General features: G+C 42.4%; 1 protein-coding gene across 4 annotated transcripts in view; it reads left to right on the forward strand.

The window, feature by feature from the left end:
* The window catches only part of LOC115165370 (1-phosphatidylinositol 4,5-bisphosphate phosphodiesterase eta-2-like), a 72,493-nt gene that overhangs the window by 20,157 nt on the left and 26,233 nt on the right, over positions 1-26,103 (forward strand). For all 4 annotated transcript variants that reach the window (XR_003870138.1, XM_029718451.1, XM_029718453.1 and 1 more), the window contains exons 5-11: positions 3,111-3,281; positions 5,260-5,353; positions 5,883-6,086; positions 7,798-7,918; positions 16,254-16,425; positions 24,303-24,410; positions 25,757-25,912. Coding sequence is in view for 3 of the 4 variants with exons in the window: in XM_029718451.1 (XP_029574311.1) it covers positions 3,111-3,281; positions 5,260-5,353; positions 5,883-6,086; positions 7,798-7,918; positions 16,254-16,425; positions 24,303-24,410; positions 25,757-25,912 (1,026 nt within the window). In the remaining variant the exon portion in view is untranslated. The remainder of the gene's footprint in view (positions 1-3,110; positions 3,282-5,259; positions 5,354-5,882; positions 6,087-7,797; positions 7,919-16,253; positions 16,426-24,302; positions 24,411-25,756; positions 25,913-26,103) is intronic.

A 26,103-nucleotide genomic window follows, 5' to 3' on the forward strand; every position in this document is an offset into this window, starting at 1 on the left:
TGTTATCAATGATAGCAGGGCTCAGTAGTGCATAGAGAACAGGGTGCCATGTAGGATGCAGACAAAATGTCAACAAATCAAGGTATTGAATCAACGTGGGTTGGTGGTTTTAAATAGTCCAAAATCCGTGTTATACTTTCCTTTCTGAGATATTTAGTGATTATTTATCTTATGAAAGAGAAGATGGCCCTTTTGTTGCCAATATGCTTCACTGAAACCATAAAGCCTATGAAAATGACATGTACCCTTGATTTCTTAGCTAGCTTGGCACAGTCTGTGTGGATACACGTCCTGTTAGCATCCGCTCAGGTCCAAGAAAGGACCAGACTGCTTTCTCCAAATGAGCCAGTCATGGTGAAAAAAAGAGTGAGCTGTGGCTTCATTATTTCACAACTTTTAAATTGAGTTCATTCAAGACAGTCTTGACTGAGGTTGTTAAAAGTTTGCATTCAAACAGGTCTCACTCAGTGGGAATGGGGATGTGTCGTCGTGACTGTTATGAAATTTGGGACAGATTTGTCACAGGAAACTATATAACAGGAAAGGCAATTGAGAGGCACCTAGAAATTGCTGATGTGCCTTTTTCATAATGACTCCTGGGCTCCTCCTCAATTTATCCTGCCTAGATTCCTTGTATCCTCTATCCGTCTCCTCTAAACACATTATAGAAGGTCTGATGGAAGGGTCCTTGGACTTTTCACTTAGCAAACAGGCTATGCTATTAGCTACAAACTCCCAGCCATGACACAGCCTAGTGGATCCAGATGGTCCTTTGACAGCCCTGCTAAGATTAGTGAGTTAGCACTGTGTTATCATGTTGTTAGTCTGTTAGCGCTGGCGCCTGTGGCAGTTCCTTCACCCCCAGCCTGTGGCGTAGCTAGCTGCACTAAGCCCTGCCCCCCTTGGGGGGGTGTCACCCATATGGTGCGTAGGAAAACAGACGGCCTCCGGTGTAACACACGATAACACACCAGGGACCAATCTGGACCTTGGTGTTTGTGTGGGTGGGTGTGCGAATTCTTGCTACACTTAGTGTACCACATTAAGTCAATTTCTCCCCCTCTGTCCCTCGAGAGATTTGACTTCCTGTTCAGTGTTGAGACACAGAGGTACGTTGTTTCTGCCAGGTGCTCTTTTTGCCTCTCCGTTGAGCGTGCCGATGTTTGTTTGGGTTTGTACTGGGTCAATATTCAAGTGTTATGTTACATGCGCTGAATACAACGGGTGTAGACTTAACGGTGAAATGCTTGCTTACGAGCCCTTCCCAACGATGCAGAGGTAACAACAGAATAGGAAGTAGTAACACAAGGAATCAAATACACAAGATTAGAGCTACAGTACCAGTCAAAAGTTTGGACACACCTACTCATTCAATGGTTTTTCTTTATTTTTTACTATTTTCTGCATTGTAGAATAATAGTGAAGACTTCAACACTATGAAATAACACATATGGAATCATGTAGTAACTAAACAAGTGTTAAACAAATCAAAATATATTTTAGATTCTTCAAAGTATCCACCCTTGGCTTGATGACAGCTTTGCACACTCTTGGCATTCTCTCAACCAGCTTCATGAGGTAGTCACCTGGATTGCATTTCGAAAAACAGGTTTGCCGTGTTAAAAGTACATTTGTGGAATTTCTTTCCTCCTGATCGGCTCAAACGCACTAAGTTGTGTTGTGACAAGGTAGGGGTGGAATACAGAGGATAGCCCTATTTGGTAAAAAACCAAGTCCATATTAAACTTTGAAAGTTTCTTCAAGTGCAGTCGCAAAAACCATCAAGTGCTATGATGAAACTGGCTCTCATGAGGACCCAGAGTCACCTCTGCAGAGGATACGTTCATTAGTTACCAGACTCAGAAATTGCAGCCCAAATAAATGCTGTACGGATTTCAAGTAACACACATTTCAACATCAACTGTTCAGAGGAGACTGCGTGAATCAGACCTTCATGGTCGAATTGCTGCAAAGAAACCACTACTAAAAGACCAATAAGAAGACGAGACTTGCTTGGGCCAAGAAACGCTAGCAATCGACATTAGACCGGTGGAAATCTGTCCTTTGGCCTGGAGTCCATATTTTAGATTATTGGATCCAACCACAGTGTCTTTGTGAGACGCAGAGTAGGTGAACGGATGATATCTGCATGTGTGATTCCCACCGTGAAGCATGGAGGAGGCAGCGTAATGGTGTGGGGTGCTTTGCTGGTGACACTGTCTGTGATTTATTTATAATTCAAGGCACACTTAACCAGCATGGCTACCACAGCATTCTGCAGTGATACGCTGCCCCATCTGGTTTGCACCTAGTCCCACTATCATTTGTTTTTCAACAGGACAATGCCCCAAAACACACCTCCAGGCTGTGTAAGGGTTATTTGACAAAGAATGAGAGTGATTGATTGAGTGCTGCTTCAGATGACCTGGCCTCCACAATCACCCAACCTCAACCCAATTGAGATGGTTTGGGATGAGTTGGACCGCGTAATGAAGGAAAAGCAGCCAACAAGTGCTCCGCATATGTGGGAACTCCTTCAAGGCTGTTGGAAAGGCATTCCAGGTGAACTGGTTGAGAGTGTGCAAAGCTGTCAATGCAACGGGTGGCTACTTTGAAGAATCTAAAATATGTTTTGAGTTAACACTTTTTTTTGGTTCCTACGTGATTCCATATGTGTTATTTAATAGTGTTGATGTCTTCACCATTATTCTACAATGTAGAAAATAGTAAAAATAAAGAAAAACCCTTGAATGAGTAGGTGTGTCCAAACTTTTGACTGGTACTTTGATCTGGTACCTCCAGTATATAATGTGGAGCTATGTACAGGCAGTACCAGATCAATGTGCAGAGGTACGAAGTATTTAAGGTAGATATGTACATGAAGACAGAGTAAAGTGACTAGGCATCAGGATAGATAATAAGAGTAAAATAAAGAACAAGAGTAGCAGCAGCCTTTGTGTTTGTTGTTGGTATGCAAGTGTGTGTTTTGTGTTTGTGTGAGTGTGTGCAAATAGTATGTTGTCTTGTGAATATGCATAGTGAGTGCAACATAAGGTCACTGCAGATAATTACTGGTTACCTGGACTAACTATTTGCACTCTTCTCCCCAGGAGGCAGACACTGACGACAACCAGGGCACCCTGGGCTTTGAGGAGTTTTGTTCTTTCTACAAGATGATGTCGACACGCCGTGACCTCTACCTGCTCATGCTTACCTACAGTAACCACATGGACCACCTTGACACCAGCAACCTGGCCCGCTTCCTGGAGCTGGACCAGAAGGTACAGTGAGCAGAGCTGGAGTGTATGCAGACAGGCACACACACACGTGCGATCATGCATGCACGCTAGCATACACACCCGGGATTACACACACTGCACATCTCCAGATATTGAAAAGGTATCCATAATGACATGCCTCTGGGTTAACTCTTGCTTTGTCGGAAGTTACTTCGGTGGACCCCTTTAATATATTTCTGTGACTCCACTTTTTTTGTAATTGCTTTACTCTGAGGCAAACACCTGATTTTTAAGATTTGAGTCTCAATAATGGCAGCATGAGGATACACTTGTCGGGACATTTTCCCCCCCTTCCTTCCTGTTTCCATGTCCATTCAACAGATTATGCATATGGCCCACAATATTACTATTGAATTGCAGTGAAAAGCTGTTTGACATTTTGACTCTAATCCTTGACAAAGACGTTTCAACCATTATAGACCAAACGGATAGAATAGACACTTGACTGAAGAAAATACCATCACTTTTGTATACATGCATCCCATTTGGAATGGTTATCCAATACATTTTGTCATTCTAAGTGGTATGCTAGTAACAGAGTCAATATAGCTTTATCTAAAGTGTATAATGTTCAACTTATCAATGTGGAAAAGCTCTTGCTACTGCAAGTTAGAGGAGAGGTATTTTTGCTGACATCCCACTTAGCCCTGCATGCTAACTAAACGAGGAAGGATCTTCTGTTGTGACTCACCCCCATAGAGACTCCGCTAGGTGACAGACTGACACAGTCGTTTCATGGATTTTCTATTAGGGCCTAAAACAAAGGCTTAATAGTGGTGAGTTTGTGCAGACATAGACCCCTACAAGGCTATTAGAATAAGCAGTGCCAATTATAAAGGCTTTGGGTGTCTAAAATAAAATATGATCACCTATCTAATGGTTCTGCGGTAAAAAATAAATCAAAGGGGCGGTAATGAATGAATTAGCTCTGTGCTTTTATAATGAGCATGTGCTTTTTGGGCTAATTTGCAGTGAAGAAAATGAAGCGGGGAGAAAATGCATTTCTTTGGTGTTTGGATCCCAGTTGATGTTTAGTCTGCCCATTTCAGAAGCTGGGGTATATTATTTGGGCTAATTGTGTTTGATGTTCCACAACTCCCTACTTTGTCGGGGAGGTTTGTTGTGGTTTAACTAGGTGAGTTATATCAAACATGATGCAGCTGGGCGGTCTCCAGCTCCTCTCCTCTCTGCTGGCATCATTAGCTACAGCCTGCCTTGGTTTCTCTGATTAACTGTGTTTACTAGCTCTCTCTCTTGCTGTGTATGTGTGCGTGCATTAACTCTCCCATCTCATCACCATTTTCTGCCGCAATACCCAAAGTGTCTCCACTGTACTCACTCGTTAGCCAAACCCATTTATCCACATTTACCCACTTTTTAAAAAGCCCTTCAGCCTCTAGTGATCGGGAATCGGGGCAAAAGCGCGGCCAGAAAGCAGTTTGATGTCAAATCCTTAATGTTTGTAAGTGACCAGGGGAAAGTGGCACAACCTTTTCGCTAGCTAGCTTCTCATTCTGTCCTTGAAACGGCACTTTCCTATTTCCGTCAGTAGTCCAAGCTACTTAGTCCAAACCTCTGTCTCCCAGATCTAGTAGTGTGCAGCACTCAACTGGGGGGGGGACCTGACACTGCGACAAAGTGAGTGTCATCCCCCCCCCCCCCCCCACCCATTTTGGGTCGGCCTGACGATGATTGACATGGATGGGTATCATATCGACCAATCGGCCAGTTTAAAAAGCCAGCTGTCAGGCGGACAATTGGATTTTAGCACAGGGATGGGGGCTAGAAGCCGCATGTGAGGACATGTCTTCATTGGATTAACAGGAATTTATCTTCACCAACTCTCCCAATGTTTACTGTTATGCTGGGGGATTTGATTATTAGTTACTGTAGTCAATCTGTATTTTTTTAAAACTATTTGTTTATTGTGCGTTTGTTCTTGTCTTTTTCTGTTTTGTAGATGACAAAGGTGACCAAAGACCATTGCCTTGAGATTGTGAACAAATTTGAGCCATGCCCCGAGAACCAGATGCAGGGGGTTCTGGGTATTGATGGTAAGAGCTGTCTTCTTGGTTCCCCTTTCTATTGTCCTTTTATCAGTCGAATGTCGCATGTCTCTCCAATCCCATCCCCCTTCTACAACGTCTCTCCAATCCCATCCCCCGTCTACAACGTCTCTCCAATCCCATCCCCCGTCTACAACATCTCTCCAATCCCATCCCCCGTCTACAACGTCTCTCCAATCCCATCCCCCGTCTACAACGTCTCTCCAATCCCATCCCCCGTCTACAACGTCTCTCCAAGACAACCTGAATGATGGCTTCTATGTGGTTGTCTTAATGGTTGCGTTCATTAGGCGCCAAACGGACAACAACGGACTGAAACGGGGAGGCGACTACCTGGATGTTATTACATTTACATTTTACATTTTAGTCATTTAGCAGACGCTCTTATCCAGAGCGACTTACAGTAGTGAATGCATACATTTCATTTCATACATTTTTTTTTTTCTGTGCTTATTGGTTGCAGAATGTTATTTTTTTGTATTTCATTTTTTAAAATTCTGTTTGCTTTGTGACCCAGGTTTCACCAGCTACATGCGCAGCCCGGCGGGGGACATCTTCAACCCAGAGCACAACGAGGTGACCCAGGACATGTCTCAGCCGCTCTGCAACTACTTCATCGCCTCGTCCCACAACACCTACCTGATGGGGGACCAGCTCATGTCCCAGTCCCGCCTCGACATGTACGCCTGGGTGCTGCAGGCCGGCTGCCGCTGCGTGGAAGGTCTGTGGAAGGCGCCGTTCTCTGAATAACGTGCACTCATGCACGCCCCAAAAAAACATTTATTCAAGCAAGCGTGTACCAGTGCACATACAGTTGATGTTGGAAGTTTACATACACCTTAGCCAAATACATTTAAACTCAGTTTTTCACAATTCCTGACATTTAATCCTATTAAAAATTCCCTGTCTTAGGTCAATTAGGATCACCACTTTATTTTAAGAATGTAAAATGTCAGAATAATAGTAGAGTGGCTCAGTTGGTAGAGCATGGTGTTTGCAACGCCAGGGTTGTGGGTTCGATTCCCACGGGGGACCAGTATGGAAAAAATGTATGAAATGTATGCATTCACTACTGTAAGTTGCTCTGGATAAGAGTGTCTGCTAAATTAATAAAATGTAAATTTATTTCACCTTTTATTTCTTTCATCACATTCAAAGTGGTTCAGAAGTTTACATACACTCAATTAGTATTGGTAGCATTGCCTTTAAATTGTTTAACTTCGGTCAAATGTTTCGGGTAGCCTTCCACAAGCTTCCCACAATAAGTTTGGTGAATTTTGGCCCATTCCTCCTGACAGAGCTGGTGTAACTGAGTCAGGTTTGTAGGCCTCCTTGCTCGCACACACTTTTTCAGTTCTACCCACACATTTTCTATGGGATTGAGGTCAGGGCTTTGTGATGGCCACTCTAATACCTTGCCTTTGTTCTCCTTAATCCATTTTGACACAACTTTGGAAGTATGCTTGGGGTCATTGTCAATTAGCAAGACCCATTTGCGACCAAGCTTTAACTTCCTGACTGATGTCTTGAGATGTTGCTTCAATATATCCACATCATTTTCCTCCCTCATGATGCCATCTATTTTGTGAAGTGCACCAGACACTTCTGCAGCAAAGCACCCCAACAACATGATGCTGCCACCCCCGTGCTTCACGGTTTGGATGGTGTTCTTCGGCTTGCAAGCCTCCTCCTTTTTCCTCCAAACATTACGATGGTCATTATGGCCAAGCAGTTCTTTTTTTGTTTCATCAGACCAGAGGACATTTCTCCAAAAAGTACAATCTTTGTCCCCATGTGCAGTTGCAAACCGTAGTCAGGCGTTTTTATGGCGGGTTTGGAGCAGTGGCTTCTTCCTTGCTGAGCGGCCTTTCAGGTTATGTCAATATAGGACTCGAAATACACCTTGAAATACATCCACAGGTACACATCCAATTGACTCAAATTATGTCAATTTGCCTATCAGAAGCTTCTAAAGCCATGACATCATTTTCTGGAATTTTCCAAGCTGTTTAAAGGCACAGTCAACTTAGTCTATGTAAACTTCTGACCCACTGGAATTGTGATACAGTGAATTATAAGGGAAATAATCTGTCTGTAAACAATTGTTGGAAATATTACTTGTGTCATGCACAAAGTAGATGTCCTAACCGACTTGCCAAAACTATAGTTTGTTAACAAGATATTTGTGGAGTGGTTGAAAAATCGAGTTTTAATGACTTCAACCTAAGTGTATGTAAACTTCCGACTTCAACTGTACTTAGAGGTTACATACTGGTACAAATATTGTCTGTCTTGTCTTCAGTCAGAGAATGTAATGGGTCCCTTGTATGTAACAGTTTGTGAGCTGAAGGATTAACAGGGGGGTATTAATTAGCTTTGAGTACACTACCTTCTCATGGTCACGCCATTATTTTTCTTTCCCTCCACCGCAGTGGACTGCTGGGACGGGCAGGACGGCGAGCCTATCGTGCACCATGGCTATACGCTCACCTCCAAGATCCTCTTCAAAGACGTCATCGAGACCATCAACAAGTACGCCTTTGTGAGAAACGAGTAAGAATGTCCTCCTCTGAGTTCTTAAATCTTGTTTTGTCCACAGACATCCTAGCTAGCTTCTCAGGTTAACTCCCTAACAAAAATACCTATATAAATCAAAACGTTTTTTTTTATAGCAATTTTACATTTCTCTCCCACATACCATCTTTTAATGCCTGTCCTTCATCCTGAGCTTGTATGGGAGAATGAGAGGGAATGAGGCGGTGAATTCAATTGCGTTCCGCGTGGTTTTTCATGAGATATAGGTCAGATCTTTTTGTCGTGCACACAATAGCTAAGCCTACCAACATCGTTCCTACATCTTAATGGTAACAATATATCTTTCAGATGTAGCCTACTTTACCTTAGGCTTTCTCATATACTCCAGATATGGTATTCATTTTTATTTTATTTAACCTATATTTAACCAGACATATTTAACCAGACAGTTAAGAACAAATTCTTAGCTACAATGACGGCCTACCAGAAGGGGCGGGGTCTGGGATTAAAAATAAAATTACACATCACGACAAGAGAGACAACACTACATAAAGAGAGACCTAAAACAACAACACAGCATGGTAGCAACACAACATGGTAGCAACACAACATGGTACAAACATTATTGGGCAAAGTCAACAGATTGCATACCCGAGAGAATACTATAAACATCAAGAAAGCCAGTCAGTTGATTATTTATTTATTATTTAAAAAACTTTTTTTTTTTACACTTTTGGTAAACATGGCAAAATAGAAAAAGGCCTATAAAAGGTAGGATCAGCTTGATCTCCCCCTTTAAATAAAAGACACACCGTGGCTGCCTTCCAAGCAATGGGAACCTCCCCAGAGAGGAGAGACAGGTTAAAAAGGTCAGAGAGAGGACTGGCGATGATAGGGGCAGCAACCTTAAAGAAGAAAGGGTCTAATCCATCTGACCTAGATGTTTTTTTAGGTCAAGTTTAACCTCTCTAGCGTCCCACCTGGCCAACATCCAGTGAAATTGCAGAGCTCCAAATTCAAAAACAGAAATACTCACTATAAAAATTCATGAAACATACAAGTGTTATACATCGGTTTAAAGATGAACTTCTTGTTAATCCAACCACGGTGTCAGATTTCAAAAAGACTTCACGACGAAAGCAAATAAATGTTTGTTTTGTTCGATCAAGTCCCTCTTTATATCCAAAAACCTCTGTTTTGTTAGCGCATTTTGTTCAGTTAAACACTGTCTCAAACAACATCTGGTGAAATTGCAGAGCGTGAAACTCAACAAACAGAAATTCTCAAAATAAACATACATAAAAGATAAAATGTTATACACCAGCTTTAAGATAAACTTCTTGTTAATCCAACCGCTGTGTCAGATTTCAAAAAGGCTTTACGGCGAAAGCAAACCATGCGATTATCTGAGAACAGCATCCAGCAGACAAATCTTTTCAAACAGTTAGCAGTCAAGAAGAGGAGTAACAAAAGTCAGAAATAGCTATAAAATTTCTGACTTACCTTTGATCTTCATATGGTTGCACTCCAAAGACTCCATGTTACACAATAAATGTTCATTTTGTTTGGAAGCGCGTGCAAATGTCACGACGAAAAGTCAAAAAAAGTTATATTTACGTTCGTAGAAATATGTCAAATGATGTATAGCATCAATCTTTAGGACGTTTTTAACATAAATCTTAAGTAATATTCCATCCGGACAATTCCAATGTCTTCAGAAAAGAAAAGGAACACAGCTAACTCTCACGTGAGGGCGCGCCTCTGAGCTCATGTCATTTTCTCCCTCATCAACTTCCAGGCCCTCTTGTTCGTTCCATATTCACAGTAGAAGCATGGAACAACGTTCTAAAGACTGTTGACATCTAGTGGAAGCCTTAGGAAGTGCAAAATGAACCCTAAGTCACTGTATACTGGTTAGGGAATCACTTGAAAACTACAAGCCTCAGATTTCCACACTTCCTGGTTGGATTTTTCTCAGGTTTTTGCATGCCATATGAGTTCTGTTATACTCACAGACATCATTCAAACAGTTTTAGCAACTTCAGAGTGTTTCTATCCAAATCTACTAATAATATACATATCCTACCTTCTGAGCCTGAGTAGCAGGCAGTTTAATTTGGTCACACCTTTCATCCGGACGTCAAAATACTGCCCCCTACCCTAGAGAAGTTTAAGATCTCAGCCATGTGGTCCTTGTCAGTAACAACCACATCATCAACATTAAGGGACATGGGCAGCTGTGAGGAGGAGGGTTTTTCTCCAGGTCTTTAACCTTCCTGGGCAAGGTGGGACGCAAACGTCAACAGCCAGTGGAATCGCGTGCCGCGAAATACAAATACCTCAAATGCTATAACTTCAATTTCTCAAACATATGACTATTTTACACCATTTTAAAGACAAGACTCTCGTTAATCTAACCACATTGTCCGATTTCAAAAATGCTTTACAGCGAAAGCAAACCATTAGATTATGTCAGGAGAGTACCCTGCCAAAAATAATCACACAGCCATTTTCAAAGCAAGCATATATGTCACAAAACCAAAACCACAGCTAAATGCAGCACTAACCTTTGATGATCTTCGTCAGATGACACTCCTAGGACATTATGTTATACAATACATGCATGTGTTGTTCAATCAAGTTCATATTTACATCAAAAACCAGCTTTTTACATTTAGCATGTGATGTTCAGAACTAGCATACCTACCGCAAACTTCCGGTGAATTTACTAAATTACTCACGATTAACGTTCACAAAATACATAATTATTTTAAGAATTATAGATACAGAACTCCTTTATGCAATCGCGGTGTCAGATTTTAAAATAGCTTTTTGGCGAAAGCACATTTTCCAATATTCTGAGTACATAGCCCGGCCATCACGGCTAGCTAATTTGACACCCACCAAGTTTGGCCTCACCAAACTCAGATTTACTATAAGAAAAATTGGATTACCTTTGCTGTTCTTCGTCAGAATGCACTCCAAGGACTTCTACTTCAACAACAAATGTTGTTTTGGTTCCAAATAATCCATAGTTATATTCAAATATTTTGTTCGTGCGTTCAGGTCAGTATCCGAAGGGTGACGCGCGAGCGCATTTCGTGACAAAAAAATTCAAAATATTCCATTACCGTACTTCGAAGCATGTCAAACGCTGTTTAAAATAATTTTTTATGCAATTTGTCTCGTAAAATAGCGATAATATTTCAACCGGGCGACGTTGTATTCATTCAAAGGCTGAAAGAAAAAAATTGAGAATTCACATGAACGCGCGTCTCCAGTGTCACTGTTCTCAGCCTGACCACTCACAAAATCTCCTGCTGTTTTTTTGCCCAGAGACTGGAGAGACGTCATTCCACTTTCTGGCGCCTTCTGAGAGCCAGTGGAAGCCTTAGAAAATGTCACCTTACAGCAGAGATGCTATATTTTCGATAGAGATGCCACAGAAGGAGAACAAATTGTCAGACAGGGCACTTCCTGTATGGCATCTTCTCAGGTTTTATGTGCATATTCTCGTTTCTGGGCAAGAGTAGTAACCAGTTTAAATCAGGTACATTTTTTATCCAGCCGTGCAAATACTGCCCCCTAGCCCCAACAGGTTAAATTTTCCAAAACTTATTGGGGTTAGACCCACAGAGAAATAACTGCTCCTTAAAGTAACTAACGTTGGCCTTCTGGATAGCCTGAGTGAACTTATTTCTAATTTGCCTGAACGAGAGCCAGTCAGCCTGAGTATGCGTATGCTGAGCGATTTGCCAAATTGAATTCTTGAGGTGGAGTAACTGCCAGTTCACATTCAAACCATTGGCTGAACCTGTTTTTAATACTCATTGTCTTTATGGGCACGTATTTGTTAATGATACCACTGAAAATATCAAAAAAGGTCTAAGGCCAGGTCTTAAAGGAAGGCTTGCTCATTAAATTTTTTTAGCAAGCGTTTATGACCAATCAGGACAAGTTGTTTCACTGAGCAGCCATTACGAACACAGGCTGTAAAACAGTGACCACTAAGGTCATTACAGAAAACACCAGACTGATACCTATCAGGATTATTTGTGAGGATAACATCAAGGAGAGTAGCCTTTCTTGGGTGTTTGGAGTCATACCTTGTGGGATTGGTAATAATCTTAGAAAGATTTATGGAGTCTCATTGCTTTAGGACTTGGTCAGTTGGTTTAAGCATGTCCCAGTTTAGGTCACCTAGCAGGACAAATTCAGACTTAGTGTAAGGGGCCAGGAGAAAGCTTAGGGCAGGTAGGGTACAGGCTGATGGAGGACGATAGCACCCAGCAACAGTCAACAAAGAGTTATTTGAAAGTTTTAATGCATAAAACCAGCAAATCAAATTGTTTGGGGACAGACTTGGTGGAGACAACCGAGCACAGAAGGTGATCCTTGGTAAAGATTTGCACTCCACCACATTTGGAAGATATGTCTTGCTGAAAAAGGTTATAACCAGAAAGGTTAACATTAGTCTTCAAAACACTCTTTTTTTAACCATGTCTCCTGTAATGTGGATTGGAGCTGTGAACCCACACTTTAAATGTATCAGTTTTAAGTAATAAGCTTCTCGTGTTAATGTGCAGAAAACCCAGGCTTTTACGAGACCAGAAATCAGTGAAGCAGATATTAGAGCACAAGTCAGAATTGGGGCTAGCAACAGTAGATGGGCCAGGGTGTACATGCACATTTCCAGATATAATCAGCAGTAATACAATCAGGGCACGGCAGAGGACAGGGAGAGCTTTGCAGTGTTGATTTATAACATTTGAATGTGTATTCGATCATATTGTACAGCAATTTCATCAGGTAACATGAATACAAAGCCGGCGAGAGGTGGTTAGAATAGGATGGGAGGCCAGAAGTCTGTGTAGCCAATAGTCAGAGTCCCAAGTGTGGGAACAAACAGTCTGTCCCACGGTTGGGTAAACAAGCAAGTTTATAGTCAACAAAGCAACCAGGAGTCATGAGGTAAATAGCATAAAGCACAAGAGAAAAATATAACTTGGGGCTAGCCATTGTAAGTTCAGTCACTTGCCCCAGCAGTGCGTGTGTGTGCTGGAGGTGAGCAAAAGCTCGGGAGAGAGAGGAGTGTAGCGGGTGTACCTCTACCACACAGGGGGAGACAGGCCAGGGCAGACGGTGAACAGATCGCCAGGTGGAATCCAAGCAGCAGTGCAGCAGGCAACGGAAGTAGGTGTCACACCCACTTGGGAGAAGCTTTTATTTCTGGAGGCAGATTTCTTTTAGAAAATCCCAGCTAGCTAACGTAGCTAGCAAGTCTGTCAGTCTTTTCCACGTGGAAAAGGAGGTCGTTAGCTAGCTTTATCTTTTCAGTGTCGGCAAATGGTCCTTTACGACGTCCAAACAAAGTTTACTCAAGGTAGTGCTTTCAGAAAGTATTCGGAACCTTTGACTTATTCTACATTTTGTTTCTACAGCTTGAAATATGTTATGTATTTGTTATTACACACAATACTACATAATGACAGTGATTTTTTTTTTTTTTATTCTTGCAAATGTATTGAAAATGAAATACAGAAATACCTAATTTAACAAAGTATTCCCCCCCTTCCCTCTGGGTAAGTCTCTAAGAGCTTTGCACAACTGGATTGTACAATATTTGCCCATTATTCTTTGTAAAATTCAAGCTCTGTCAAGTTGATTGTTGATAATTGCTAGACAGCCATTTTCAGGTCTTGCCATAGATGTTCAAGATGATTTAAGTCAAAACTGTAACTAGGCCACTCGGGCACATTCAATGCTGTCTTGGTAAGCAACTCCAGTGTAGATTTAGGTTTTTGTTCTGCTGAAAGGTGAATTAGTCTCCCTGTGTCTGATAGAGGGAAAACCTGGTTCAGCCTGATTTCTATGATTTTTCCTGTGCTTAGCGCTATTCTGTTTCTTTTTATCAAAAAAAAAAACTGCCTAGTCCTTGCCGATAACAAGCATATCCATAACATGATGCAGCCACCACCATGTTTGAAAATATGAAGAGTGGTACTCAGTGATCATTTTGTTTTTTTATTTAAAAGAATAATAATTTTTCACCTTTATTTAACCAGGTAGGCCAGTTGAGAACACGTTCTCATTTACAACTGCGACCTGGCCAAGATAGAGCAAAGCAGTGCGACAAAAACAACAGAGTTACACATAGGATAAACAAAAGTACAGTCAATAACACAATAGAAAAGTCTATATACAGTGTGTGCAAATGAGGTAGGATAAGGGAGGTAAGTCAATAAATGGGCCATGGTGGATTTGGTTTTGGATTTGCCCCAAACATAACGCTTTGTATTCAGGACATAAAGTTCATTTCTTTGCAGTATTACTTAAGTGTGGTTGCAAACAGGATGTATATTTTGGAATATTTGTATTCTGTACAGGCTTCATTTAGGTTCATATTGTGGCATAACTACAATGTTGTTGATCAATCCATCCTCAGTTTTCTCCTATCACAGCCTCTCTGTAACTCTGTAACAGTTTTAAAGTCACCATTGGCCTCATGTTGAAATCACCAATCAGTTTCCATCCTCTTCTGAGTCAGGAAGGACACCTGTAACTTGGTGTATTGATACACCATTCAAAGTGTAATTAATAACTTCACCATGCTCAAAGGGATATTCAGTGTCTGCTTTTTCCCCCCCTTCACATCTACCAATCGGTGCACTTCTTAGTGAGGCATTGAACAACTTCACTGGTCTTTGGTTGAATCTGTTCTTGAAATTCACTACTTGATTGAGGGACCTTACAGATAATTGTGTGTGGGGTACAGAGATGGAGTACATTTACATTTTAGTCATTTTCCAGACACTCTTATCCAGAGTGACTTACAGTAGTGAATGCATACATTTCATACATTTTTTTCTCCGTACTGGTCCCCCATGGGAATCGAACCCACAACCCTGGTGTTGCAAACACCATGCTCTACCAACTGAGCCACACGGGACTAGGAGTAGTCATTCAAAAATCATGTTAACCACTATTACTGAACACAGAATATGTCCATGCAACTTATGTGATTTGTTAAGCACCTTTCTACTCCTGAACATATTGAGGCGTGTCATAGCTAAGGGTTTGAATACTTAACTGAAGAAATTGCAGCTTATTAATGTTTTTAATTTTCAAACCATTCCTAAAAGCAAAATTCCGCTGACATTATGGGGTGTTGTGTTTTAGATGAGTGACATAAAATATCAAGACATTTTAAATTCAGGCTGTAACTACAAAATGTGGCCAAAGTAAAGGGGTGTGAATACTGTACTTCCTGAAGGCACTGTATGGTATGCGCCGGATGAACAAGGCTCATGGGGAATTATAGTTATTTCTAAGTCATAAACTATTAAATATGGTTTCCTCAGAATATTCCTATTACTTATAAGTTGTTCTCAGTGCCTCAGTCTCTTTCATTGAATTGGTTCCCTTGAACCAAGCAAGCGTACAAATTGATGCCCCGCTAGAATCAAAGCAATCATAGACTACACAGTGAGTCCCCGGGATCTTTGTTGAAAGACACTGCTCAACGATGCATTGTATTGTACTCCTATGGGCTCACTGGAGCGAGCGAGTGTTTCCACATGACCTGCACACCCACACAGACCTCATCAGAGATGCGGTGCTGCTGTAGGTGATAATCCTATCAGAATGCATGCAAACTGTATACAAGAGACTGTATATAGACCCACAGGTAACAGAAAGCAATGGGGGGCTGTGTGCGCCTTTTATTCTTCTAGTACAATGCATTCTGTAGATAATTGATAAGAACGGCCAGGAATGTATTCAACTTACAACAAAGAATGTTGTTAATTTTTGTTGTTGACTTTTTAGAGGGGTTGAGGGTGATCACATCAGAATGAAACTGAGAACCCATAGCTGTGCTGTCAAGTGTCTGAATAGTGAGAACCCATTGCCAAGGCTGTACCAAAGATGTAGAACTATCTAGATTAGGGGTCTCAACTTACTGTTAAGAGTTAGAATAGTAGAATACACAAGGTGCAATTACGATTTTGTTTTGTGCATCAGCATTTTTCCGTTTGAAACTGTATGCCAGTCACTGACATTCACACAGTTAACCATGCTAGCTAACAATTTTTAGATTGGTAAGTTAGTTTAGTGGCCAGCTACCTAAACTTAGTGGGGTGGGGGGTGTGTATGCACTGCGGCCCCTCATGAGTTCCGATTTTGTGGCCCCACCCCCATCAAAGTTGCCCATTCCTGATATAGATATATCTCTGTCAGTATCTGTGTCTTTGTCCTCAAGTCTCGTATTGATGGTAACCCACGGCCGTACCTGTCTCTGTGTAACCCACGGCCGTATCGGCGTCTCTGTGTAACCCACGTCTGTCTCTGTCAGCTACCCAGTGATCCTGTCCATAGAGAACCACTGCAGCGTCCCCCAGCAGAAGAAGATGGCTCAGTACCTGGTGGAGGTGATGGGAGACAAGCTGGACCTCTCGGCCATCAAGGCAGATGAACGGGGCCGCCTGCCCTCCCCAGACACCCTCAAAGGGAAGATACTCATCAAGGTAAATACTTTGAATTAACACACACACACACACACACACACACACACACACACACACACACACACACACACACACACAGAAGTCTGATCCTCAGCAGCCAGTCTATCCTTATAGACCAGGGGTCTCTCCACCCTCTGTCCCAGAGAGATCTACTGGGAGTGCAGGCTTTTGTTCCTTCCCAACCGTAATAAACCTGATTCAACAATCATGGTTCTGCGGCCTGCAAAAGCCTGCTGGCGTGGACACTTAACATGTCACATCAGCGAAAGGAAGGCGTGGATAGTGTTGCACATTTTGGGGAATATTCAGAGGTGGAAACTTTCCGTGGGAATATATGGGAATTAAAGGGAATATATGCAAAAAAAGAAACGTCCCTTTTTCAGGACCCTGTCTTTCAAAGATAATTCGTAAAATTCAAATAACTTCACAGATCTTCATTGTAAAGAGTTTAAACACTGTTTCCCATGCTTGTTCAATGAACCATAAACAATTAATGAACATGCACCTGTGGAACGGTTAAGACATTAACAGCTTACAGACGGTAGGCAATTAAGGTCACAGTTATGAAAACTTAGGACACTAAAGAGGCCTTTATACTGACTCTGAAATACACCAAAAGAAAGATGCCCAGGGTCCCTGCTCATCTGCGTGAATATGCCTTTGGCATGCTGCAAGGAGGTATGAGGACTGCAGATGTGGCCAGGGCAATAAATTGCAATGTCCGTACTGTGAGACACCTAAGACAGCGCTACAGGGAGACAGGACGAACAGCTGATCGTCCTCGCAGTGGCAGACCACGTGTAACAACACCTGCACAGGATCAGTACATCCGAACATCACACCTGCGGGACAGGTACAGGATGGCAACAACAACTGCCCGAGTTACACCAGGAACACACAATCTCTCCATCAGTGCTCAGACTGTCCGCAATAGGCTGAGAGAGGCTGGCTGGAGTGAGGGCTTGTTGGCCTGTTGTAAGGCAGGTCCTCGCCAGACATCACCGGCAACAACGTCGCCTATGGGCACAAACCCACCGTCGCTGGACCAGACAGGACTGGCAAAAAGTGCTCTTCACAGACGAGTTGCGGTTTTGTCTTACCAGGGGTGATGGTCGGATTTGCGTTTTGTTGTCGAAGGAATGAGCATTACACCGAGGCCTGTACTCTGGACCGGGATCAATTTTTGGAGGTGAAGGGTCCGTCATGGTCTGGGGTTGTGTGTCACAGCATCATCGGACTGAAATTGTTGTCATTGCAGGCAATCTCAACGCTGTGCGTTACAGGGAAGACATTCTCCTCCCTCATGTGGTACCCTTCCTGCAGGCTCATCCTGACATGACCCTCCAGCATGACAATGCCACCAGCCATACTGCTCGTTCTGTGCGTGATTTCCTGCAAGACAGGAATGTCAGCGTTCTGCCATGGCCAGCGAAGAGCCCAGATCTCAATCCCATTGAGCATGTCTGGGACCTGTTGGATCGGAGGGTGAGGGCTAGGGCCATTCCCCCCAGAAATGTCCGGGAACTTGCAGGTGCCTTGGTGGACGAGTGGGGTAACATCAATCTGGTGTAGTCCATACTGACTGTTACTTTTGATTTTGACCCCCCCCCCCCCTTTGTTCAGGGACAAATTATTCTGTTTGTTAGTGACATGTCTGTGGAACTTGTTCAGTTTGTCTCAGTTGTTGAAACTTGTTATGTTCATACAAATATTTATACATGTTAAGTTGCTGAAAATAAACGCAGTTGACAGTGAGAGGACGTTTCTTTTTTTGCTGAGTTTATTAATACCATTTAATTGTAGATGTTTTTTGCATTGGATATACAGTTGAAGTCGGAAGTTTACATAGTTATGTTGGAGTCATTAAAACTCGTCTTTACACCACTCCACAAATATCTTGTTAACAAACTATAGTTTTGGAAAGTTGGTTAGGGCATCTACTTTGTGCGTGACACATAATTTTTCCAATAATTGTTTAGACAGACAGATTATTTTACTTAGAATTCACTGTATCACAATTCCAGTGGGTCAGAAGGCTGTGCCTTTAAACAGCTTGGAAAATTCCAGAAAATGATGTCATGGCTTTAAAAGCTTCTGATAGGCAAATTTACATCATTTGAGTCAATTGGAGGTGTACCTGTGGATGCATTTCAAGGCTTACCTTCAAACTCAGTGCCTCTTTGCTTGACATCATGGGAAAATCAAAAGAAATCAGCCAAGACCTCAGAAAAAGAAATTGTAGACCACAAGTCTGGTTCATCCTTTGGAGCAATTTCCAAATGCCTGAAGGTACCACGTTCATCTGTACAAATAATAGTACGCAATTATAAACACCATAGGACCACGCAGCCGTCATACCGCTCAGGAAGGAGACGCGTTCTGTCTCCTAGAGATGAACGTACTTTGGTGCGAAAAGTACAGATAATTCCCAGAACAACAGCAAAGGACCTTGTGGAGATGCTGGAGGAAACGGGTACAAAAGTATCTATATCCACAGTAAAACGAGTCCTATATCGACAACCTGAAAAGCCGCTCAGCAAGGAAGAAGCCACTGCTCCAAAACCGCCATAAAAAAAGCCAGACTACGGTTTGCAAATGCACATGGGGACAAAGGTCTCTGGTCTGATGAAACAAAAATAGAACTGCTTGGCCATAATGACCATCATTATGTTTGGAGGAAAAAGAGGGAGGCTTGCAAACTGAAGAACACCATCCCAACCATGAAGCACGAGGGTGGTAGCATCATGTTGTGCTGGTGCTTTGCTGCATTAGGGACTGGCGCACTTCACAAAATAAATGGCATCATGAGGCAGGATAATTATGTGGATATATTGCAGCAACATCTCCAGACATCAGTCAGGAAGTTAAAGCTTGGTCACAAATGGGTCTTCCTAATGGACAATGACCCCAAGCATACTTCCAACCTTGTGGCAAAATGGCTAAGGACAGCAAAGTCATATTATTGGCGTGGCCATCACAAAGCCCTGACCTTAATCTTACTGACCTTAATCTTATAGAAAATGTGTGGGCAGACCTGAAAAAGTGTGTGCGAGCAAGGAGGCCTACAAACCTGACTCAGTTACACCAGCTCTGTGTTGAGGAATGGGCCAAAATTCACCCAACTTATTGTGGGAAGCTTGTGGGAGGCTACCTGAAGCGTTTGACCCAAGTTATTAAACAATTTAAAGGCAGTGCTACCAAATACTAATTGAGTGTATGTAAACTTCTGACCCACTGGGAATGTGATGAAAGAAATAAAAGCTGAAATAAATAATTCTCTCTACTATTATTCTGACATTTCACATTCTTAAAATAAAGTGGTGATCCTAACTGAACTGAGACAGGGATTTTTTACTAGGATTAAATGTCAGGAATTGTGAAAAACTGAGTTTAAATGTATTTGACTAAGGTGTATGTAAACTTCCAACTTCAACTGTATTTACCATATCGTATGGAGACAGAAACATAAACATTTTACCTTATCATAAGTAGACATTGCAAATGATTAAATCCTTGCAATAGAAATGAAAACAATTTACTTACGAATGTAACTTTATTTAAATGAGGTAACTCTTCACATGGGATTATTACACTGAACAACAAAAGAAAGGGAATATTGAATGATCCACCGCATCTCCCAAAAACGTTTTAAACATACATCTGTGAAATGATAGTCTAGAAACTAAAGCTTTGGTTGTCTTCCTCTTAGGCTTCCATGTCTTCTCCCTGGACCTTCTCAATGTCCACCTCTTGAACATCAGACTCAGAGGCCTCATCTTCACTGTCACTTTCCAACCTTGTTGAGGATGGCTCGTTGTCAGGCTCAAAAGCCTCAAATATCCCCGGATGGCCACCATTTTGTCAACCCTTGTATTGGTCAACCTGTTGCGTGCTTTGGTGTGTGTTCCCAAACCACGACCAGTTGCTCTCTGAGGCGGTTGATGTTGGTGGGATTTGTTGGATGATGGAGGCAACAGAGGAAAGAGCCTCAGATCCACAAAGTCCCTTCCACCAGGTGGCTGATGAGTTATGTTGGCACGACTGCCATATTGCATTTCCATTCCAAAGCCCTTGCTTGGAAGTGTACTTCGCCAGAATGCCAAGAACCTTGCCCTCATCCAGGCCAAGGTGGCGAGACATGGTAGTGATGACACCACAGGCTTTGTTGATCTCTGCACCAGACAGGATGCTCTTGCCAGCATACTTGGCGTCCAACATGTACACTGTGGCGTGTATGGGCTTCAGGCAGAAGTCTTCACGCTTTTTGATGTATTTCAGAACTGCGGTTTCTTCTGCTTGGAGCAACAGTGAAGTGGGCAGGGCGGTACAGATTTCTTCTCTTACATCTGCAAGCAGAGTCTGAACATCAGACATGATGGCATTGTCTCCCTCAACCCGTGCAATGGCTACTGCTATAGGTTTTAGGAGTTTCAGGCTGCTTTCCACTCTCTCCCAAAATACATCATCCAGGAGGATCCTCTTGATGGGGCTGTCCATATCGGCAGACTGTGATATGGCCATTTCTTGGAGAGACTCCTTCACCTCCAGGAGACTGTCAAACATGATGACGACACCACCCCAACGGGTGGTGCTCTTTTTCTTCTCACTTTGCTTGGTGAGGTAGATTGCAGCTATAACTTGTTGACCCTTCACGTACCTGACCATTTCCTTGGCTCTCTTGTAGTGTATCCATTGTTTTCAGTGCCATGATGTCCTTGAGGAGCAGATTCAACGCATGATCAGCACAACCAATGGGTGTGATGTGAGGGTAGGACTCCTCCACTTTAGACCAAGCAGCCTTCATGTTAGCAGCGTTGTCTGTCACCAGTACACATACCTTCTGTGGTCCAAGGTCATCTATGACAGCCTTCAGCTGATCTGCAATGTAGAGACCGGTGTGTCTGTTGTCCCTTGTGTCTGTGCTCTTGTAGAATACTGGTTGAGGGGTGGAGATGATGTAGTTAATTATTCCTTGCCCACGAACATTCAACCACCCATCAGAGATGATTGCAATACAGTCTGCTTTCTCTGTTTTGCTTGACCTTCACTTGAACTCTGCATCCAGCAAATTAGTAGATAAAGCATGTCTGGTTGGAGGGGTGTATGCTGGGCGAGGAACATTCAGAAATCTCTTCCGATACACTTTGCCTGTGAGCATCAGAGGTGAAGCAGTTGCATACACAGCTCGAGCAAGACATTAATCAGCGTTATTTTGACTACGTTCCTCCATTCAGTCAAAAAACTTTTGATTCCAGGAGGACCATGAGCTGTTGCTATGGATAAGGTGTCTGATTCATCATTTTCACCTTGAATAGAAGTAGAGGGACTTTTGTCAGAGGTTGCTTGTTGTGAGCGATGAGGGAACTTTATTCGCATGGCCAGATGATTCTGCATCTTTGTTGCATTCTCCACATATGATTTGGCACGGTATTTGCAAATGTACACAACTTTTGCTAATGTACACAGCTGCAGTGAAATGTCTCCACACATCGGATAGTTCCCGTGGCATTTTCCTGTAAAGATTAGAAACAAATGAGTAAAACATAAATAATACAATTCCATGTACAGAAATAGTTAAGCAGTTAGATTAAACAACTCCTTTGTAAGATAAATGTTTTCAAATTAAACATGTATGGAAACAGGTGAATTAACACTCCTCAGTTAGCAGGCTCAAGCAAACTAAACCCCACATGGTAGCAAAAACTAACTAGCAGAAATTGTTAACAAGTTACAAATTATTTAAACACACTTTGCTGTAGGCTACTATTTACTAGTTAACAAAAAATAAATACTGTATGTCACACAAAATATATTCACCCCACCCAGTATTGTAATTATAACTTACCAGAAAGCATGTTGTCCTTGGCTCAGACAGTGTAGTAGTGTGGGCTCAATAGCATCTCATTAGTGTGCAAGATCTTGAGAATCAGCTGTACATGTGATGGAAGAGTGAGTACACTGCACATGTGATGGAAGATTGCACTGTTCATGCAGAGGGTTGCAATTCCATTGAATTGGGGATAGTTTAACCAAAATATGCCACAAGACCTAGAATTGCCTTATGGAAATTGTTCAATCTAGCTGACTTTAGCCTAGTGGATGGTCGTGACAAATCGGTCCACGTCAGATGGTTATGGGTCAATGAGCACTCCACTTCCCAGTGCTAGTTACCACACTGTTCTGAGTACCGTCTCACCTCGCAGTGCTAGTTACCACACTGTTCTGAGTACCGTCTCACCTCGCAGCGCTAGTTACCACACTAATCATTTTTACATACTGTTTTACTAATTTCATATGTACTGTATTCTACTGTGTTTTAGTCTATGCCACTCCAATATTGCGCGTCCTAATATTTATTTACATATTAATTCCATTCTTTTACTTTGTGTGTTGTGAATTTTTAGATATTACTGCACTGTTGGAGCTAGGAACACAAGCATTTCGCTACACCCACAATATCATCTGCTAAATATGTGTGTCCAATCGAATTTGATTTGTTCTGAGTACAGTCTCACTTTGCAGCGCTAGTTACTACACAGTCTCACCTCAGCACGTCGGCCCCTGACAGTCAGCCTCATTAGTCGGGAAGTAAAAAATCACTCTGATTTGGCCCTAGTGGGCTTCGGTAGTAATCATCTCCTTCATGCCCTCTGATCATGAAATGATGGTGACTGGCCAAATCAATATGGCCGACTGCTATCCAGCTTTTTTGGTGGGGGGGTACGGAGACGTGTGTCTAACAGACTGAGGCTGAGTATCCCTCCACCATCTGGGGCCCAGGCCCCGCTGTAGTGAATCCAGGCCCCAGTTCTGAAGTCTGCCTTGTGTGATATACTGACTGCCATGTGGCCGCTGCCCAGTAGAGCTGCGTGTGATGGTGCAATAACTGTTACAAGATCATTTGGAACGAGCTGAGGGGACAGATGTTCACTGCAGTTTTACAATCTCATTTTGATTGTGGATCGTTATAGTTTTGTCTGCGTTTTTCAGTGAACTGTCAACTGTAAGTGGGTGGGGGGGTGCACCTGAATGGATTTCCTATGATGGTTGTAAAAACACTTCATACCAGTAGCACACTGACATGATTAACACGGCTCTCTCTCTCTCTGTCCCCCTCTTATGGAGGTATTTGTGGTTGCAGGGCCGTTTGTCATTCAATCAAACTGTTACTTAACAACATGCTAAGAACATGTAACAAAATGGAGCCGTGTTGAGAACGGTGACAAATAGAAACCCATGTAGAACCTACAGACATTCTTTGTCAAGGAGAATGAGCATTTGTCATCTTTATGAATGATATTTCTATTTACAACATTTTGAACGTGAACTTTCTGAACTCTACCCCAGATATACTGGTCTGGGATCAATTCCTGGTGGCAGCTGTAGCTGTTACTGCGGTTACACCTGAAGCACTCTGGGGGGGGAGCTTAATGGTTTAGATATTGGGTAAATGTGTTGTAAAGCCACCTCCTAAGCATTAACAAACAATTCAGAAAGTAAACCCAATTCTACGTTTTCCTTATTGAAAAGTTTTAAAGAGAATTGGAATTGTCCCCGACACACACAGAGGCCATAGAATGGAGTCCTGGTAAAGTTTCCCCACACAAGACACTGATTTTTAAGGTCAGTTTTGTGTCCCCACCCCCTAAAGGTTAAGGTCCAGTACTTACTGGAGTGTTAACTGGTCATAGATCTGTGCCCAAGGGGGATTTCTTCCCATAAAATAATGCTATTGTTAAAACTCTTTGCAATGGAATATGAAACCGTGCGATTCGTATTGGTCGTGATCAGATAGTCCCTCCCTCTTTCGGAACGTTTTCTTTCGTTTGGTGCCTAATGAATATGACCCATGTATTAACGGCACATTTGTCTGCCAGGGAAAGAAGCTCCCATCGAACATCGACGAAGACAACGAAGAGGGTGACGTGACGGATGAAGACAGTGCTGACGAGATGGAGGATGACTGCAAACTGATAAATGGCGCTGTAAGGACCCTACTCTTCCTCCCTCTATCCCTGCGGCCGTTCTATTCTATTGCTGTATCTATTCTATTCTACTGTATATTGTGCTGGATGTTTGATGCCAATTGGAGTCTAGAAACTATCTTTGTCTGACTGTTGCTGTTATATTGTACCATTGTGTTCTGGTAAATGTGTGTGTGCTCGTTTCTGTTTGTTTGTTCTTGATGAATGTAGTCTCAATTAAGCATCTGTCACTGTGAGTTGGGGCTCCCTGCTCATGTCTCGTCTTCGCTGTCATAAAGCTCTGTTTTTAAGGCTACGTCCCAATACATCTCAATGGTGACATCTCCTCGTCCCCTTTCCTTACCCAATCATATGACAATATGGTTGTCATCAAGACCTTTCAGGTTAATGGACCTGAAGGAAAGGAGTTGTGGAATGAAAACCAGAGCCATATGCCTACATGTATGGCTCTGATGGAAACTATTATGATTACTGGAATATAGAGCTTGTTATGTACATATGTCTTGATAAAAAAAAATGCTGAAATGTGCTGCTTACTTACAGTACATCTCAAGGCGTTGCTTATGTGCAGGTGGAGAGGACTGGGAGTTGGTTTGTGGTAAACTTCACCACCTAGTGGTAGAAGCATGCAAATGCTTTTAAACCATTTTGAAATTAAATTAAGCTGCATGTTCAACTTTCATACCCATGGTGTCATTTCAACCTTTACATATGAAACATATTATATAGTACATAATGAACAGTAATCCAATTCTCCAGGATGTCACACAAAATGCAGTGTGACATCCATTATGCATCATTTACATGTTAGTCGTTTACCAGACACTTTATCCAGAGCGACTTACAGGAGCAATTCGGGTTAAGGGCCTTGCTCATGGCCACATCGCCAGTTTTTTCCACCTAGTCGGCTCAGGGATTCAAACCAGCAACCTTTCTGTTACTCGCCCACCACTCTTACCCACCTCCCTGTCATGTCTGTCTTCTATCAGTCAGTTATAAGGATCTTGAAGTCACCAGGCATATTTTCATCAAGTTCTCAACTGATGAAATATGTTATATAATGAAATATGTACACGTTTCAAATGGCGACTTATTCCCTATAGTGCACTATTTAAGGATATTAGTGTTGTCTTCCCTCAACTGCAACAGTTTTCTATCAATGTTGTTGTGTATCTAGTGTCATTGCTGGCATATTGCATGACCAATCATTCCTTTTGTCAATCAGAAAAGGCAATTAGCTAGCTCTGGTTATTGCTCTGTTTTCAGTATCAGTAACAGCCCTTTTTTTTTTTTCTTCACTGTTTATTTTTGCTCCCCCATTCCCTCCCTCCCCTCTCTCCCTCCAGACGTCCATGACCAGGAAGCAGGTGGAGAACGTGGCTAAGAAGAAGCTGGACAACCTGATGAAGGAGTCTAAGATCCGTGACCAGGAGGACCCCGACAGCTTCACCATCGCTGCTCAGCCCCCCTCGGGAAAGACCACCAACAAGTCACCCTCCAAGGTAACACCCACGGCTCTGTAGACCTGACCTGAGTTCAAATGCTACTTGAAATGTTTCTTGTAGTTCTTTGCACTATTGAGACTTTTCAATTGGTTCCATTACAACAGGCAAGCTCACCCACTGCAAATGTAGTCTGCCACACGCACACCCACTGCAAATGTAGTCTGCCACACGCACACCCACTGCAAATG

The sequence above is a fragment of the Salmo trutta genome, chromosome 28 (assembly GCF_901001165.1).
Source record: "Salmo trutta chromosome 28, fSalTru1.1, whole genome shotgun sequence".
Classification (NCBI taxonomy): domain Eukaryota; kingdom Metazoa; phylum Chordata; class Actinopteri; order Salmoniformes; family Salmonidae; genus Salmo; species Salmo trutta.